The sequence below is a fragment of the Triturus cristatus genome, chromosome 9 (genome assembly GCF_964204655.1).
Source record: "Triturus cristatus chromosome 9, aTriCri1.1, whole genome shotgun sequence".
NCBI classification, from domain to species: Eukaryota; Metazoa; Chordata; class Amphibia; order Caudata; family Salamandridae; genus Triturus; species Triturus cristatus.
Window position 1 is genome coordinate 147,856,809 of NC_140592.1, and position 18,327 is coordinate 147,875,135.

Sequence of the window (18,327 nt, forward strand, 5' to 3'; positions counted from 1 at the left end):
TTCCAGGATACTTTTTTTATAAGCAGAAAATATCCTTTTATTTGGTAAATATCCTAGGGAGATCCTGCCGGCCTTGATATTTGAAATGATCAAATTCAGGGGGGAGCTCTGAGCTGGTTATGAACTGCTATTAACTTGTACAAAGCTGGTTCACCCGCTTATGGAATATCCACTCAGGTCCCACCTATGTGAAATGCCTAGGTATTGAGATTTACTGAGAGGTAGATGACCTGGTTCAATACAACTATGGCCCTGTGGTCGACAGGCTAAAGTCCTAGGTGGACAGATGGATTAGGTTGCCATTATGAATGGCGGGAGTACTGCTATTATTAGGATGGTGGTGTTACTGAGGTTCCTTTACCTGTTTCGAAACATACCTGTCCCACTGAGTCAGCGATTTTTAACTACCCATCCAGTCCTTGCTTAGTAGATTGATCTGGGTGGGTAAAGAGCCCAAGCTAGCTTTGGATGCTCTGATGAAAACCTTGGTGAAGGGGGTTTTGTTGTCCTGGCTTTTCAGTGGTCTCACCTGGTGGCTCAGGTGAGTTTTGCTGTGAACAGTATAGCGCATGCCCCATTTTTTCCACCATAGACAGTGTAAGGCTGGCATGACCTCACTGCAAACCGTTTTAGGCTGAAACAGACTCAGGCCCTCAGTAGAGATTTATGCCATGCGTTGCATACTCTGGGTATGGAGTAAGCTCTCTTGTAGAGCTGGGCATGAGATTTTGTATTCGCCCCCACTTCTTCCAACCCGTAATCCTTTACTTTCACCTTTGCTGGAACCATTGATTATAACCTCATTTGTGAAAAAGGAAATTACTTGGTTCAGTCATCTGTTTCTGTGGGGCCAGTTCATCTTTTGGCTGATTTGAAAGCTAGATCTGAAGCCAACGCTTTAAATGCCTTTTCCTACTTCTGTATGAGGGATGCCGTTAGGATAGCTTTGCCTATGTTTCCATATGGTTTATCTGGGTTTAATCCATTGTTATTTTCCTCGCCACGTCACCCCAGTTTGGACCCAGCCATATATGCTGAGCTTCACAAAGTACAGGTGGCATCACCAAAACTCTCAATTGAAGAACTTAATGCAAGCCCCACATATCACTGTATATATAATTTTTCTATTCTTCGCCGTTTCCCGCTGTGTATATACTAGTGTATATCGCTCTTCACTAGTAACTTGTGCCATTCACTTTCCTCATGAGCACTTGTGCACAGTTCTGTACAGGTTACATGACATTTAATGTAACAAAGTTCTAATTCTTTGGTCAAATACATGAAAAAGATTTTTTCGCATTCTTTGCTTTCTGGCTTTTTGTTTCTCCCTTCCCTGTGACACAGTATATGTAATACCCTTTATAATTGTCAACTAAAAACATACCTGTTGAGGCATTGTTGTATGGTATATACTAGCCACCCAGATCTCGACTGGGTTTATGGGTATCCTCCTGTAGTTAGTTACTACATTTGCTGAATACAGCATGTCTTGAAGGGACTGCGCAAGTGCTGCCTAGGCGAGACCTAAAAAGGAAATTATGTCTTGTCTTGCTCTTTGGATTTATTAGAAGAGGGCGATTGGCTCCTGGATTAACTGGACCAGAAAGTTCCTGAGTAATTAACCTGCTAAAAAAGTTGGACGAAGAGCCTAGCATGCCTCCAGGGCAGGGTACATTCTTTTAATTTTCACCTTGTTAAAAAAGGGAAACCAGTTTAGAAAAAGAAGGGAATTTTTTTTTTGCAGTTTTATATCGCGCGAACTCGACCCGAAGGTATCAGAGGTCTTTACATGAGCACCAGTTGCATTACAGACAGACCCGTTCATTTTTAGGCACGGGGAGATTAAGTGATTAGCCCAGAATCCCAGGACACTTGAGCCTCCCGCCAGAATCAAACCTGGTACCCCAGCTTCAAAGTCGGCCGCTCTAGCCGTTACACCACATTCATTATATGGTCTTTCATTATAGATTATACAGTGGGAAAGATGCAGTATTCTAGATTCCTACTGAGACCAATCACATTGCTTTAGAAAAAGGCCTTGATAAAAGATACGTAATGCACAGAGGTCAAATAGGAAAGACTACTGCAATGGCATCTCAGTCAAAAACTGGCCCAAACCGCAGGATTTCCTTAAACTTCAAAAACAGAGAATGCCAAGAATATAAACCACTAGCACTGTGTGATGCAGGACTATAATCAAAAGATCTCTGGTTTGCTGGCAGTGACGTTCAGTGTTTTTTTGTGACATCTGGTGTTTACCTTCTACAGAAAGAGAAATAGCCTAGCAGATGTGCCTCGCAGATCTTCCTCCATTTTGATTTGGATCTGGTTAGGGTGCACCTTTAAAAATAATGTCTGTCAACGAGTTGTGACAAAAGCTGCAAATAAGAGGAAACTGTAACCAGCCCCACGTCCTCTTCAAGGTGTTGAACGTTGATCCAGTTGGAGGAATGTATAGCCAAAAGCCTGTGGTGCTTTTTGCAAAGAGAGATCAAACCCATTCTGGAGTTAGCTGATAGTCTAGTATATTGTGTCGCAATTATGCTAAAAATATTTTGTGATTCAAGGGACTCTTTATCTGAGTTTCTTAACCTCGAAGAATTGATTTTACGCTTAGAGATAACCCTTTTCTATTCCGACAAGGTTTTTCTTTCGCGTTAGGGGTTTGAAAGAATTTCTTTTATGGCCTTTTCCTTTCACTACCCCCTCCATGTGCAATGTTTGCATTCCAAAAAGTATCTGTCAGAATTTAAGCTGACACTACATGGTTCCATTAATCTGCTACTTTATTCTCAATTCTTGTGTTCCTAAAAAGGTGACGCAAATACTTATGTATTGATGGTGGTCAGAAAGAAATCCCAAAACCCTTGGGATCTCTGAGAGCGTCACAAGCCATACTATCGGCAAATATGTGTTACATAATTCCTGATCACATAACACAGTTGGAATTTACTATAATCCAGCCTTGTGGCATTCAAGACCTGAACCATAAGTCTTAATTATTTGCATCTCAGTTTTGCATGATCTCTTATTTTCTTTCTTCTGAAAATCTTTGACCTCTTCAGGGGCCTTGATGGCACTTTCAAGTGATCCAGAGTGCAGGAAATCTCTTTAATGGCTGCTTAGCTATAATCTTAGAACCTTGTTGCCACAGCCAGCTGATTATTGTGATTCCCAATAATCACCCAAACATCAAACACACATATACATGACATGTAAGGATTTTAGATATTGGTAATGAAATGTTTTGATTGTTTAAAGTGAGATCCGACTTTTAGGATGCGAGTGGCAAGTTCTGTGTGCCACATTTCTAGTCCTGATTAAGAGCAGACATAAACATGTATTATCGCAAGGTTCAATTGTCTGGTTTGTTAAATGAAAGAGGTCAGAAACTCCTGTCATGACTTACAGCTTGGACCTCTGTCCCAATGCGAAGTCTACTGCTGGACTTCACAAAGCACAGATGGCATCAGCACCACTCTCAAGTGTAGAACCCAGACACTCCTTCTGAACTTTGAAGTGCCACTCTTGCAAGAAGTAAATCATTTAATCAGTGGAGCACTGAGTAAAAACATTACTGCATGTAGCATTGATTCATAGTAATTCAAAGTCTGCAACAGGCATTAGCAAAAGTATCAAAAGTTACATGAAAATGATATCTGATATTCTTTCCTTGCAGAATCCACCTCCCCGGCAGCGACGAAATCTGAATATAAACCACTACGCGAACAAGAAGAGTGCAGCAGAAAGCATGCTGGACATTGCACTGCTGATGGCTAATGCATCCCAGCTGAAAGCAGTTATTGAGCAAGGACCTTCATTTTCTTTTTACATCCCACTTATTGTCCTTATCACAATATCACTTGTGCTTCAGGTAATAGTAGGGGTGCTCCTAATATTCATTGGTAGGTATTTTCTAATTATTCATCAGTCATTGTATGCATCCGTATTTGAACTTGTGCTGCACATTGTCATTTTTTTCCATTGCTGTATGTTCATGGCGTACATGCTGAAACTCTGGTGTCTCTGTATGGAGAATCAATTCTTTGGTGCTCTGTGTACGTTTGAAGACTTAGGGCCAGATGTACTAAGCTGTATAGCGTCCATTTCCATTAAGGGAACATAAAAAAAAACAAAAATATTGCTATATTAAAAAGCAATCACAGACATGGTGGTCTGCTGCCCCAAGCAGGCCACCATCCTTGTGATGAGAGCGATTCCTAGTGGGTCGCAATTTGCAACCTACCTCATTAATATTTATGAGGTAGGTCGAATTGTGACCCACTATGCATCTGTAATTTGTGAACCAACTTAGTACATAGTTTGCAAATTATCACACTGGTCACCAGCATTTTGTGACCAGTTCTTAGTACATCTGGACCACAATGTGCCTCTTAATGGACAACAGACAAATGTGATGGGACACAGATAAGTAAAAGTAATGGGTGGAAAGTCTTATGAAATTCTTCTTTACAAATTGTAAGTTTTGTTGGTAGCATTCCATTTCACAGTTTTTAGTTTGTGTAGTGTAGTAACAGAAGTGGGCATCTCATATGTAAATTTGTCCCACGGGATTAGTCTAGCCTAGATTTGTGTGCTGCTTGATTTGCCAAACAGGGGAATGCTGGAGACTAACATCTTGGCAGATCGCCTCCACTTAGGGAGCTTACTTAGATGAGTAGAACTTGATAGATGTGGATGCTGAAGTAAATGCAGCAACAAGCTAAAAAAGGATGCAATGGAATGTATCGTCGGGGGCCTTCCATTCAATATGAAGTTTTCCATCACTGTGTGGATGTTTCACAAGACTAACAATGGGAAAGTTTCAGGATTGTTTAGATATTTGAATACCATGAGTATCTGCAGTCAAGTCTGACTGTATGCTTTATGGTGGTGTACTAGATGAAGTTCACCTTATTGAAGGCCACCTACCTGGAGGGAGAACCTTCGAATTCCTCATCCAATGACTTTTGGTTGCCAAAGATGCCCGTTAATGCATTGATGAAAGCTAGGAGATGTTGTAAAGCCTAGGGAGATGTATATAGTGTGTTCACTGAATGATGAAATCAGGGAAAGAAAGGATGTTACATTTCCCTCTCTCCTGGGTGTCTGTACACCTGTCTCCCTGGATTGTCTTGAGGAGGTGGTCAAGGAAAGGAAAAGGTGCATTCAGGTGATGACGGGTGAGGGCAGGCAAGAAATAGAGCCTCCCAAAGATGATTTAATATAGCCTTAATCTTCATTATCACTACAACTAGAAAATATTCAGCTGCTGAATGCTTGGGCCCCAGAAATCGGTGCAACATTTTTATACCAGCGTTGAAGACGCCACCAAGTTTCCTCTTAAAAAGGAAATGCCTCTTATGACAGGAAATTGCGACGGAGGCTCTCAGTAATGTCATGTGAAACCTTGTGTTAACTAGTGTTCCAAAGGTGATGAGGGGAACCAAACGTGGTCCTCAGGAGAAAAAAAACCTAGATAGCATAAAGGTAAAGTGTGGTCTAGGAGTGGTTTGCTGATGTGAAGGTAAGATCTAAAATGTTTTAACAAATATGGAAAATGTTCCTGTGGAAAACGGTATCATCATCTTCGCGGAGAGAGTAATCTTCACAAAAGTGTGTAGTGCATTTGTGTGAAAAATGCCTATGGAGAGAACTCTTGGAATCTGCAATGTGATTGTGAAGTACAATGCTTAGTGGAGCTATGTAGTTGAGAAAAGGGTAGACATGTAAGGCCTCTCACCCTGGCAACAAAATAAACTGCATCTAAGTCCCAAGTTGTCATTGCTACATTTTGATTTATCTTTTATGCGACTGCTGTGCAGGTTAGATAGGTGGCCACAGCAAACGATAAGCCTATGTTGTGACCATCCTCCTCTGGATTCATAATTCACTCTTTCCATTCTTTTCTTTGGTATGCTGTTATGCTGTATTTATGCCATTCTGTGCATCAGAGACTGGTCCTGTTGAAGTCTGTTAAAATAAAACTAAAAATTCCATGATCTGTTTTTACCAAAGACCTTCAATGAAATGCATAGTTAGAACCAGGGAAATGACTACACATTTTTGCCGGAGGGATTGATTATCAATGGTTCAGCACTCAAAATTTGTAGTTGTATCAATTAATTAACATTTAAAATTCAGCATAAGTTTTCACTCTATTTATAGCAGCAATGTTCATAGTGCATCAGCATTCAGCAAGTAATTAATACATATAAGAAGAGTTTCTTTATTCAGTCCTTCTTTATTTATTTTGTTGTTAGAGACAGTATGCCAATGAATTAAGAACACAGTAGCCAACACGTTTCGTCCAACATGGACTTCTTCAGGGCTCTGATTTATGGATGTGCATCATCAGTTCCTTCATGTATGTTGGAAATGCAGTGGTCCTTGCTTTTTCAAATCATATCGTGTAAGAATTGGAATATGTTTGTCCCCCAGAGCCCTGAAGAAGTCTGTGTTAGACGAAACACGTTGGCTACTGGGTTTTTCATTCATTGGCGTACTGTCTATAAGAAGAAAGTAAATAAAGAAGGGCTGAATAAAGAAACTCTTTTTATATGTAGTAATTACACACTGTATGCCGATGCACTATGAACATTGCTGTTATAAATAGAGTGAAAACTTATGCTGAATCTTAAATTTTGAGTGCTGAACCATTGTCAGTCAAGTCAAATAAAACTTTATTTGGCCAATAATGACCATAAAAGCACATTTGCACACCCCAAGAGTAAAATAATAAAAACATCATACAATACTTGATAAAAGGCCGAAACCGCCGAAACCGATAGTTCATGTATGAATTTCCATGTATAAGTGACAAAGCCCTAATGTATATTCATTTTAATAAAATATAAAAACTACTATATGTCAAAACTACTACGTCTTCTTAGACCTGGATAAAGTGCATTCTGTACAGTACTAACAAATAATTAAAAACAATGCCCCCTAAAATATAACAATTCTAGGGACAACTCAATGCGTGATCAATTTTTTTCCCTCGCCATAAGGCTCCTGTTAAAAAACTCGCAACCCCGAAGCCTATCAAAGGTGAGGACAAGATTTGCAGATATATCAGGGCTGGCCTCACTTATGCAAAATTACAGTGTTTTAAAAGTGGTAAAATGTATCTTACCGAAGATCATTGTAAAAATTACAGACGAACATAACATGTAGGAGATCTTGGTCCGAGGAGTCATCACAAGGGCAGGGCTTTAAAACCCCAGGCTTCGAAAAACCCTTGGGGACCGTGAGGAACCAGTGAATACAATCTGAACCATTGAAAATCAATTTGTTTTGGAATTTGTTTTCCATTTTGGAGTATAGAGGGGCTGTGCTTCAGGTTCTTTGCACCATTAGGAATACTCATACTCTCCACAATATTTATGTTGGCAAGTGCAGTTCTTTTCATTGCTTCAACCCCTCTCGTTTTCTTGCTGCATTTTTGCAGGCGGGATGGAAGTGGCAGATGCAGTTTCACTTTTGTACATCTAGTGCACACTTTACATTACAATTAAATTTATTTTATTTATAGCATTTGTAGAGCGCTCTGCAACCCTACGGGCATCCTGGCGCTAAAGTACATACAGCTGAGGACCTGTAGGACAGGAGGGGTCAGTGAAACAGGTAACAATCAGTTAGATTTTTTGAGCTTTTTTGGAAGGAAATTTTGGGAAGATTTTTTTGGGAAGAGCCATGTTTTCAGCTTTTTACGGAAGGCCATCAGTTCGTTTATTTTTCTGATATCGGTGGGGAGATTATTCCATAGATGCGCTGCGGCAATACTGAAAGCTCTTCCTCCACACGTCGCTTTCTTGATTCTGGGGATGCTGATAAGATTTAGGGAAGAGGATCGGAGAGACCGGGTCGGCTCATACCAATTGAGTTTGTTTTGAAGTCGTCGAGGGCCTAGCCCATGGACTGCCTTAAAGACAGTACATAGGGATTTGAAACAAATCCTCTGATGTATGGGCAACCAGTGAAGGTCGGCCAGGGCGGAGGTGGTGGAAGATCCTCGTTCCCGAGAAAGTGCCAGTTTGGCTGCAGCCGCTTGGACACTTTGGAGTCTGGAAATGAGATAGGCAGGAGATTCCAGCAAAAGAGCATTACAGTAATCCAAACGGCTGAGGATAGTGCTCCTGACTATGTTGGCTCTAGTCTGTGGGGGCAAAAAAGGTAGCAGCTTTCGTAGTCCACGCAGCAAGGCAAGGCAGCAGCTAACCTGCTTGTTGACGTTAATCTCAAGGCTCAGAGTGTCACTAATAATGACTCCGAGATTCCTTGCTGAATTCACGGGGATAGGCGAAACTCCTAACAGCTGAGGCCAGAAATCTGTAGGTAGGTTTGTAGGGATTCTTCCTACTGCACAATGCAGTATTTCAGTTTTATCGCTGTTAAATTGTAGTGAATTCTGATTTAGCCAGAGTGACATTTGCAACATGCAGGTGTGGAAGGTCTCCAGTGAGTTTGCGTGGGCTCCATCAAGAGAGATCATCAGCTGGGTGTCATCAGCGTAATTTATCACGCTGACGCCATGACTTTTTATGATCCTCATCAGGGGTTGCATATAAATGTTGAAGAGTATAGGACTGATAGCAGACCCCTGTGGGACCCCATGCGGAACTTTAATGAATTCTGATTGATATGGTGGGATAGCAACTGCCTGCCATCTATCCGTCAAATAGGATCGGAACCAGTCAAGCGCAATTCCTCCAACTCTGATGTTCTTCAGTCTATTTAACAGGATGACATGGTTCACCGTATCGAAAGCGGCGGACAGGTCCAGCAGAATGAGAATTGCTGATTCTCCCCTGTCCGCCCTCATACGTAGGTCATCCATGACTGTCAGCAGAGCTGACTCAGTTCCATGAGCTGGTCTGAAACCAAATTGCTCCTCTTCCAAGATGTCATTGGTTTCCAGGAAGAGGGCTAGGGATCTGCTGACCCATCGCTCTATGATCTTTATCGGGTATGGTAAGAGGGATATGGGTCGGTAGTTCTTTTGGCAGTTAGGGTCCAGATTTGGCTTCTTTAGTAACGGAGTCACAACTGCCAATTTCCAGTTTCTTGGTACAGAGCCTGTATGGAGGGATTGATTACAGAGCTGATGCAGAGCTGGAAAAATATCGGCCTCGAAATTCTTAGCCATTCTATGGGGAAGAGGGTCTAAAGGGGATCCTGATGACGTGTTAAGGGCTGTTCTAAGAAATTCCTGCTTAGAAGGGATCACAAAGTTTTCCAAGCTAGCATTTGAAGAGATGTTTCTGGCAGATTCCACCAACTCATCTCTGTTTGCTTGGCTGCTATTATCCTGCGATGTGGAGATGGGCCTACTATTCATTCCCTCGACTATTTTATTAATTTTTTCTTGAAAGAATACTGCTAGGCCGTCACACAGTTCTTGTGAAGGCTTGATTTGGCTGTCAGCGCAGGCAGAATGAGAAAGCTCTCTAATAATCTTGAAGGTGTCACGGGACTTATTAGAACTTTTGATAATAAGGTCTGCGAAATGGCTAGTTTTAGCTATAATAATTTCCTTCTTATATTGTTGGATAGTGAGCCCCCATCGTTCTTTCTCCTGTTCTGAATAGTTTTTCCTCCAGAGCTTCTCTGCCTTTTTGCAGATGTTTTTCAATTCCTTCAGTTTGTCCGTGTACCAGGGGGCGGAGGGTTTACCCCTTCTCTTGATTATTTTCAGCGGTATGATATCGTCCAGTTTCTTAGTAATCTCATTGCGAAATGAGAGATAGTTTGTCGTAATATCGTTCTCAGGATTGAACGAGGTTCCGACGTGACGGAAATCAGATTTACCTTCCTCTTTCCTTTTTAGCAGGTTCCTCCAGTCCCGACCAAGAAATGTTCTGGTCTGCGTCCTTACGGGCCCTGTATATGTCAGGAAATGTATATTAAAAATGAGTAGATGGTGATCTGACCAGCCCACTGGAAGAATTGTATCCATGGTCATTAAGTCTTCTGCCGCGAATATTAAGTCCAATATATTTCCCTGTATGTGTGTGGGGGTAGTTATCCACTGTTTCAGCCCTAGATTTTGGCAGGATTGGGTTATGTTATACAAGGCTGTGCATAATTGGTCACTGTCCCATAAGTTGAAATCACCTAATATCAACATCCTGCTGTGGGTGATTGAAATATTGTTTATGGTAGTGATCAATTCCTGCTGTTGTGAGGCATTGAAATGCCCCGGTGTTCTGTAGCAGATAAGAGCGGTAAGGCATTGTTCGGCATCATGTTTTATGGAAATCCCGAGGATTTCGACGCCAGAAATAACGTCGGTATCTAAAGTTATGATGTTTAACTTCTCCTTAAAGATAATCCCCAGGCCTCCTCCTCGTCCAGTGTTTCTAGGTTTATGAATAATCTTATATCCTGCTGGACATGCTGAGCCTAACTCCGATTCTAATCCAGCAGCCATCCATGTCTCAGTTAAAAAGAGAATATCTAGTTTATTGGACTCGATTAGAAGCTGTATTTCCAAGGCATGTTTTGGGAGGGATCTGACGTTTAATAGTCCGCTAATTAGTTTTGGTTTTTCCTTAGTGCTGGGCTTAGGTCCCACATAGGTTGATAGGGGACCGATCTTGTCAAAGGTTAAACCGGGTTTCAGAAGAGATTTAGGGGGTAGAGGATTAATATTTGGTAGCCATCCTTGACAGTTGATGCATACATGATTGTCTTTATGTATTATATTGGGGAATAAATGTGGGCAATTGGCTCTATCTGCCCGGGGGTTCAGCAGCATGAGCGTTTCCCTACTGTATCTGAGCACCTCGCGGGACAAAGCAGGACATGAAAGGGGGGGTGCCCTAGGCCGGCCTAGGCGCGGACGAGCGCAGACGAGCTTGCCTTAAGCGCGCCTTTGGCGCGCAATCGTCGCGCCCGCTGCGCTCGTCCGCTGCGCTTCCGGTGGAGACACATGCTTTATGGTGATGGAGGGTAAGACAAAAGGGAGCGTGGCTGTAGTCGTGGGCGTGCCTCTGGCGACCGGCCAATCACGCTAGTGCAACTGGGAATCCCTGCCCACGTCAGCTGCGTTAGGTCTGCTGAACTAAGGAGATGGGACAGAAACGCCGAAATAAAAACAGGTAATGGCAGTACAATGTATTAAAAGAGCTATCTGTTCCCTACTCCCGGCTGTGCCTCAGGAGTCTCAATCTCTAAGACGCTGCGCTCGAGGTCAGCGTGCGTTATAATACAAATGGGGGCGTGGCTGTAGTCATGGGCGTGCCTCTGGCGACCGGCCAATCACGCTAGTGCAACTGGGAATCCCTGCCCACGTCAGCTGCGTTAGGTCTGCTGAACGAAGGAGATGGGACAGAAACGCCGAAATAAAAACAGGTAATGGCAGTACAATGTATTAAAAGAGCTATCTGTTCCCTACTCCCGGCTGTGCCTCAGGAGTCTCAATCTCTAAGACCTCTAAATCTCTAAATGTTTTGCCTTCTAGTGGTGCTGTCACTACACAACAAAAGGTAAAACAACATTAGTAAAGGCAGTACGGTTGACTTTTTGTCACGGGCGTGTTTGCCAATTGCTGGGTCACTTTGTGTCCAGAAAGAAAAATGCATAGTGTAGCAAGTTTTTGAGTTATATCAAGATGGAGGCTGTGGTATGGTCCCTTTGCTGAACTCACTTAATTAGCAGAGTTAAACTGAACCCTCAAAGAAGGGTATTATGCGAAAGAGTCAGAAGATGAAGTTTGCTTTGTAAGGGATCAACTTAAAAGGCACACACGGCAGAATATTGCAGAGTATATACTTTTGATAAAGAGTCATTATTTTTGTTGCATTTAGGAAAGCCTTATGTGAATATATCTTTAATTTGTAAACAGCAAAAAAACTATATATCCAACATATCATGATAGCAAAGTAAAACGAAAACACAAGAGTAATTATGCATAGATCAGTGTCTTAATGAGAGGCTAAGGTGCACAAACAGCAGCGCTTCCTCAACAGCAAGGCATAAATCTGCAATTGAAATGTGAACACACACTGAGTTTCACACTACATGTCACATCTGTACTTTAACAAAAGGACTGCTTGATGGTCATCACCAAAACCTTGAGGGAACATACATTGGACAATAGAGCCATCGAAAAAATGACATGGCTTTGATGGACAGCCCATCAATGTCACATGATGAAAATGCTTGAAAGCGTGAAGTGTTCTGACCAAAAGCCCACTCTCTTCGAAGAAGTAAGTACATGAGGTCACTAGACTAAAGCTGTGTTGTTGACACGCCTAATAACAGTCTGTCTGAAATAGCGTCCTGATTGTCTGACATCATCCCTTAGCTGCCTGTGTTTTTCCCCAAACAGCATCTTTCTTTACGCAAGTTCACCCAGCACTTAAAGTTAAATTTGGAGCTCTGCGTTCACACTTGTTTTCCTGTACAGTCAAGTCCATTTTAAAATATGACATGTACTGTAGACATCTATTTTCGTTATGCTCCATCCTACATAATGAGTCTCATTAAAACGTAAAAAACGATCCTGCCTTATTCGTCAGCAGCTGCATGGCGGGGCACACAGCTGCACAGAATGCCTTTCTGCCAGAGCACGAGATTTCTGTAAATAAGATGTTTTTTTTCCCTAGAAACCGTCCCCGGCGTATGTTCTCTCGAAAACCTCTTATAATCAGTGTTTTTTGCAATATCGCACTGTTTCTAATATACAGAAGCAAGCGCCCTGAGCCTGGCACTGGCGGCACCTTAAGGTTCCACTCCAACAATTGATGCAGTCGTAAACATGTCCTGTCTTGATTCTCCGGAGAGATCCCACAAGCATTTTGGAAAAGCCTCAATATGTGATCGTCTCTTACATGTAGGTCCAAAGGATTGTGTGCACCGTTATACAAAGGCCAAACCCCTCTTTTGGCGTGCTCCAAGTTTAACCAGCTCAAACGAGCCGTTTCCCTTTCTTTGTAAACAACATCAGTCGAAAAAAGCAATCTGAGATTTTGTAGTCTGCAAACAGCAATTTTCTCACCCAGAGCTTCAAATGTAATTACTTTGAAGTGCTCTGCAATTTAGCTGATTTTTATAGCATGCCTCATGTTTACTCGCAAACACTCCGTCCTACCGAACATTATCTTTAGAATGTGTACGTTTTCAACGGGCGTTTCTCTTTCCTACTACTGACAGTGCCTTGACGTAATTAATTGCCTGAAACGCTTCCACATATGTGCAGAAATTAATTGTTTCCTTCTTATAGTGTACTTTAATTGCTTATTGATTAACACTGATACTACTTTAATTGCATATTTCAACAGGTATGTCTGGATTATATCTGTTACCATTAATGTTGTCGTTTTTATTGAGTGTACTGCTAAAAGATGGCTTCCTGGCGCTAAAAAACACCCACAAAGGACTAACTAGGATTGCCAAAAAATAAATAGACAAATAAACAACGGAGAGGGAAATAACAGAAAAGGAAAGTTTTGTGTTTTTTGGAAAAGTATAGATGTTTTTCAACATTTATCAGCGTGTCTGGTAAGCTCTTGGCCACATTTGAGCAATATGTACCCATTTTTAGGGTCAGGCCTGAGAGACATGCGCTAGCACATATGTCTCAGTTGCAAAACATTATTGTATGCAAAAAGGAATTGGAGCCTGACCATAGCTTTACTCTTTGTTGGCTGTATGTCACTCTTCTTAGCACCCCCCTTAATTGGCCAGTGCAACCACAACATCATTTCTGATAATTTCTTTGGAGCAGGGACCAAGCACAGATTGATTCCAGTTAATTTGGGCCCGTCCGCTGCTCCCGATGTGATTGAGGTACTATTTCATTATCCTTCCCTCTCTTCCTGCCTGCTGCTCCTTCTAGAGTGCTTGCATTTTTTTTCTTGTTTTATTTAACTTATTTCCACCTTTTCCCTGTTTCTTCTCATCCCATCCCTGTTTCTTCAGTCTCTTCTAACCGCTTCCCTTCAATTTTGACCTGAAAACCACTAAGAAGCTGCCATCACTGGCTTCTTAATGGTGCTTTTGAAAAAAACATATATTAGTCCGCCAACACCAGCCCCCACCCCCCACCATTAGGCACCCTCGCCTGAGTGTGTCTCTCTAATACACCTCTCCCCCCTCCCTAGTTGTGTTGTTTCTTGTCTCACCTACTGTACTTCCTTCCCTTGTTGTTGCCTGCCCACACGCCCACCCACCCTCCGTTGTTTGTGGAGGCTTCCCTGACTCACCCTCCCTCCCGTATTTGCCTCCTACCCGCAATATAAAACAAGCATTGAAGAAGCCAGTAGGTCTTGCCTATGTGAGATCTATTGGCTTTGTCAATGTTTGATAAGACATGTTGCACAGTGTGTCTGCTGTGCCATTTGCCTGTAAATAAAGAAACAAATAGCGCTATGACACGGTCGCATAATAGCACTTTTATTTTCAACTTCTAGCCATGCTGCACAGAATCCGCACTGCTGTTCAAAATGGTAAAACAATATCGACAAAGCCAACTGAGTTTGCATAGATGAGACCTATTGGCTTTGCCAATGCTTGTTTCTGTATATGGTTCCTAATTTACCTATATCTTCATAACACTCCACGTAAGCACTTTTGGCAACTCATTTTGGCAGTACGTGTAGAGAGAGTGGTGGTTGGCATTGCTTAGTCAATGGTACTTTAACACTCAGGTGCTGCAGGTTCTGGGTGTCTCAGCATTTTTTAGTAGCACATCATGCTCTGGTACTGTGTGTGATAGTCGTGCTTCTATTGTATCCTGGCTCTTCCAGGCTAAGCTTGTAGATTGATGGCCAGGACTAGAAATTCAGAAAATTAGAAAAAGTATTCATCTAGCTGACGCTATGGGGTTGTATGCCACAGGATCTGAAGTCACTACTTTACTGCCCCTTCATCAGGAGTCACTATAGGGGTACCATCACATCACTTTGTAGGTACGTTTTAGTGTGTGTGTGTTTGTGTGTTTGTGTGTGTGTGTGTGGGTGTGGGTGTTATCAATGTAATACTTGGGCAAACTAGAATAAAGATAACATGTGCTCTCACATGTAATTCTTTTTCTTATCACATATGTTTTTCCCATTTGTTTCTAAACTTGTCTTCAATTTTCCATTATGTACGATATAAAAAAAAACACAATTACATTTACTGAAAAATCAGAGTAAAAACGGAGTTATAATTAAAGTTCTGGCTCAAATGTGACAAACGACGGACATTAGCAAGTTATGATTACAAATGCTCTAAACATATGCCGTAGCTTATGCCGCCCGCCATGCTCAAAACACTAACTTGCAAATGGCACAGAAAAAAAAGAATAATAATGAAAGCAACATGGCGAGTGGTGCAAGTTATTGTGTAGGCGCTGGTAAACCTAATGGTGAATTTCAGTGGTTTTTAGCCACAACTATAACTCAGTTTATAACAGTTTTTTCTTCCAAGAGAGAAAGAAGAAAGCAAAAGAGGGGTGTGTGTGTGTGTGTGTGTGTGTGTGTCACACCCAGTTAATACTAACCACTCCCAGACCAATCAAAGACAATAGCACCCGTTTGCCAATGTTCAGTAAATCATACATTAATAATGGGGGACGCTCATATCGTCTTATACAATAATACATATTCAATTACTTTCCTAATCTGATCAAAGTCAGGGAAGACAGAGGAACATAACAAAACACAATAGCAGCAACCTCAATTTCAGACTTATAAAACATGCAATATAAAATAATATTTGGAAACAGAAAGCCTGAAATTGAGACTGTGTATTTCCAGTTCAATTCAGTTAACCCAGACCTGCCAGTTACGTTGATTTCTCGGGCCTTTTGGTTCCCATTGTGCTGAGGACAAACACCCAGATGATACAGATTACACCCAGATTTGATATCCCTCCAGCTACATTATAGGCAACAAATTCACCTACAAAAGGCTTGGCTATCCAACAGGAGACCACAAAGAATAACTAGCCCCAACGACGCAATTCAGTTGTTCTTGCCCAATTAAAACTTCATATACAACAGCATATGGTACAACAGCTAAACCAACCATGTACATCCAGTACTCAGTTTCAAAATGCACAGACCTCAAATAAGAAACAAATCATTGACAGTAAAAAATGTGCAGGTAACTAGACCATTCCAACAATTCCAGTCACCCCACCAGTCAAGCATGTGCAATCCCTGGATTGAATTTTTTTTCTAATAGCTCCTCTGGAAGTCCTATTGATATAATTGTAGTGCTATGTGAAGCATGACCTTTCAGTCTCAGGAATGACCCCTGTTTCACCCATCCTCAGCCCCTCCTCCCCAAATATTATGATGCTCTCTATTTTGTGTTAACTTTTTCAGCTGGTAAATACTCAATAGCCCAGTTTTACATCAGCCACAGTTTTTCAGACCCAAAGTAGAGATGCCATCCAACAGTGGATGCAATTTCACCAGTGCGTCGAAGAGTGTTGTGGGTAGCACTGTTGTTTAGCACTGTTTTCGCCTTCTATGCACTGGGCATGAAATGCAATATGCTGATCAGGAGAGGTGTCCCTGCTTTCCTGCAAAAGTGATGCTCAGCTACCTGAGTCTCTGGAAATCTACACATTTTAGGGCTAAAGTAATTCAGTACCGAGATTACATCTTTCTTTTGTGCGTATGGAATACCAGACCATTATGTCGAGGCATGATACATTTGTATATATTACATTTTTATCTATTCCAGTGTCTCCTCTGTTCCTCTGTTACATGGCAACAATGGACAGAGACTTTCTGAATATGTCATTATTCACAACTGGACACTAATAGAGGACCTCCACACAGTTTGCTTCAGTGATCATCATTTGTTAATTTTACTGAACATTTACTATGCACAGTTCAAACACTACACAGTGCATTTATATTACTCCTTCCTTACTCAGTCTCATTTCAGAGACTCTGAAAAGGGGCTGAGACCCATAAACCCTCAGAAGATACAAGGATAGACCATTGCAACTGATGTAAGTGCTTTACCTTTGACCACATCTCCACCCCCGCTGTGCGTTCTTTTCTTGGGGGTATCTAATGAACATCTATTTTTAAAGGTAACACAAGCACTTGTAAAGCTGACATAGAGTTCTGACCAATAGTATGGTATACACATTTGAACATCTCTAAAATGTTGTGGAGGTTTTACTCATAACACGAAGTAACAGTTTCTACTTCCATGTAGGTTTCATTACCTTTAGCTTCCTAACATTTGTTTTCTTAGCCCAACGGGGGTTAAGCCTCCTTTCCCTGGTGGGACAATGCTCCCCTCATTAATGCACACTATTGATGTGTGTCACTCATATAGTCAGCAGGTGGCCATTATTATGCCACTGCAGGACTTTCTAGAACCCGGAAGGATTTTTCAAAGGTTGTGAGTTTCCCATCGCAGACTAGAGTCAGAGCAGGTTTGTGAATATCTGGTAAAATATTTTTTAGGTGAATGTTTCATACTTAAGTTTTCAATATAGATTTGATAGGACTCCAGATATAATTGCGATGCAGCCAAAGATCCTGCTAGCGAAGGTTGCACAATTACCATTACACTGATTTTGGCGTAGGAAAGGGCAACAGTCTCAGAAGTCTGTGTTATTAAACTGAGATCAGCTTGTCGTTTTTCCAGAGTGAATTCTGACTGCTTTTACAAAGCAAAAATCACCCTGAGAAAAACCTCTAGGTGTGGAGTTTCGAGCACATATAATGAGGGACTTAGTGGGGTGTGGTTTTTCAGGATGAGGCTGAATAACTGTGCCAATAACCAGACAAATGCCTATGTGTGGTAGGTAGCTAGTGAAATAATCTGCTGGTGGGTTCTCAAGTAACCAGTTAGTTCCATATTCGGGTTGTGTTGGATGTATGAGAATTTATGTTTTTGCGTTTAGCCGTAGAGAGGGGGTGTGTGACTTATCTTGGTACATAGTGTTGGGTTCCAATTACTTCACAGAGTAAGTCAACTTTACCGCATTTGGTTGGTAGGGTATCTTTCTTGGTGGTATACATTCCAGAAATACACCTCACTATTTATAACTTGAAAACACGAGGGGCAAAACAACAAAAGAAAATCCAGAAATTTTCTTTATTCAAATTTCCAGTAGATAAACTGTGGCCCACATGTGTTTCTCAGGAGCCATATACATATACATTTTGATAAGTCAGTTCTCACTGAACCATATGATTCAATTTCCTTTCTAGCTTCCTATTAAATACTATACATATTGAAGTGGAATTATTTCTTTTTAAAATCATTTAACTGCATAGTCCCATTCTGGTACAGTCCACAAATTCTGTGACAGACCTTCTCCGGAGTGCAGTAAGGCGGAGTACCAGTATATAGTTTTTTAGAT

At 41.5% G+C, this 18,327-nt stretch overlaps 1 protein-coding gene across 2 annotated transcripts in view; it reads left to right on the forward strand.

Moving 5' to 3' along the window:
* The window catches only part of NINJ1 (ninjurin 1), a 232,751-nt gene that overhangs the window by 166,715 nt on the left and 47,709 nt on the right, over positions 1-18,327 (forward strand). For both annotated transcript variants that reach the window (XR_014968501.1, XM_085624591.1), the window contains exon 2: positions 3,680-3,905. Coding sequence is in view for 1 of the 2 variants with exons in the window: in XM_085624591.1 (XP_085480717.1) it covers positions 3,680-3,905 (226 nt within the window). In the remaining variant the exon portion in view is untranslated. The remainder of the gene's footprint in view (positions 1-3,679; positions 3,906-18,327) is intronic.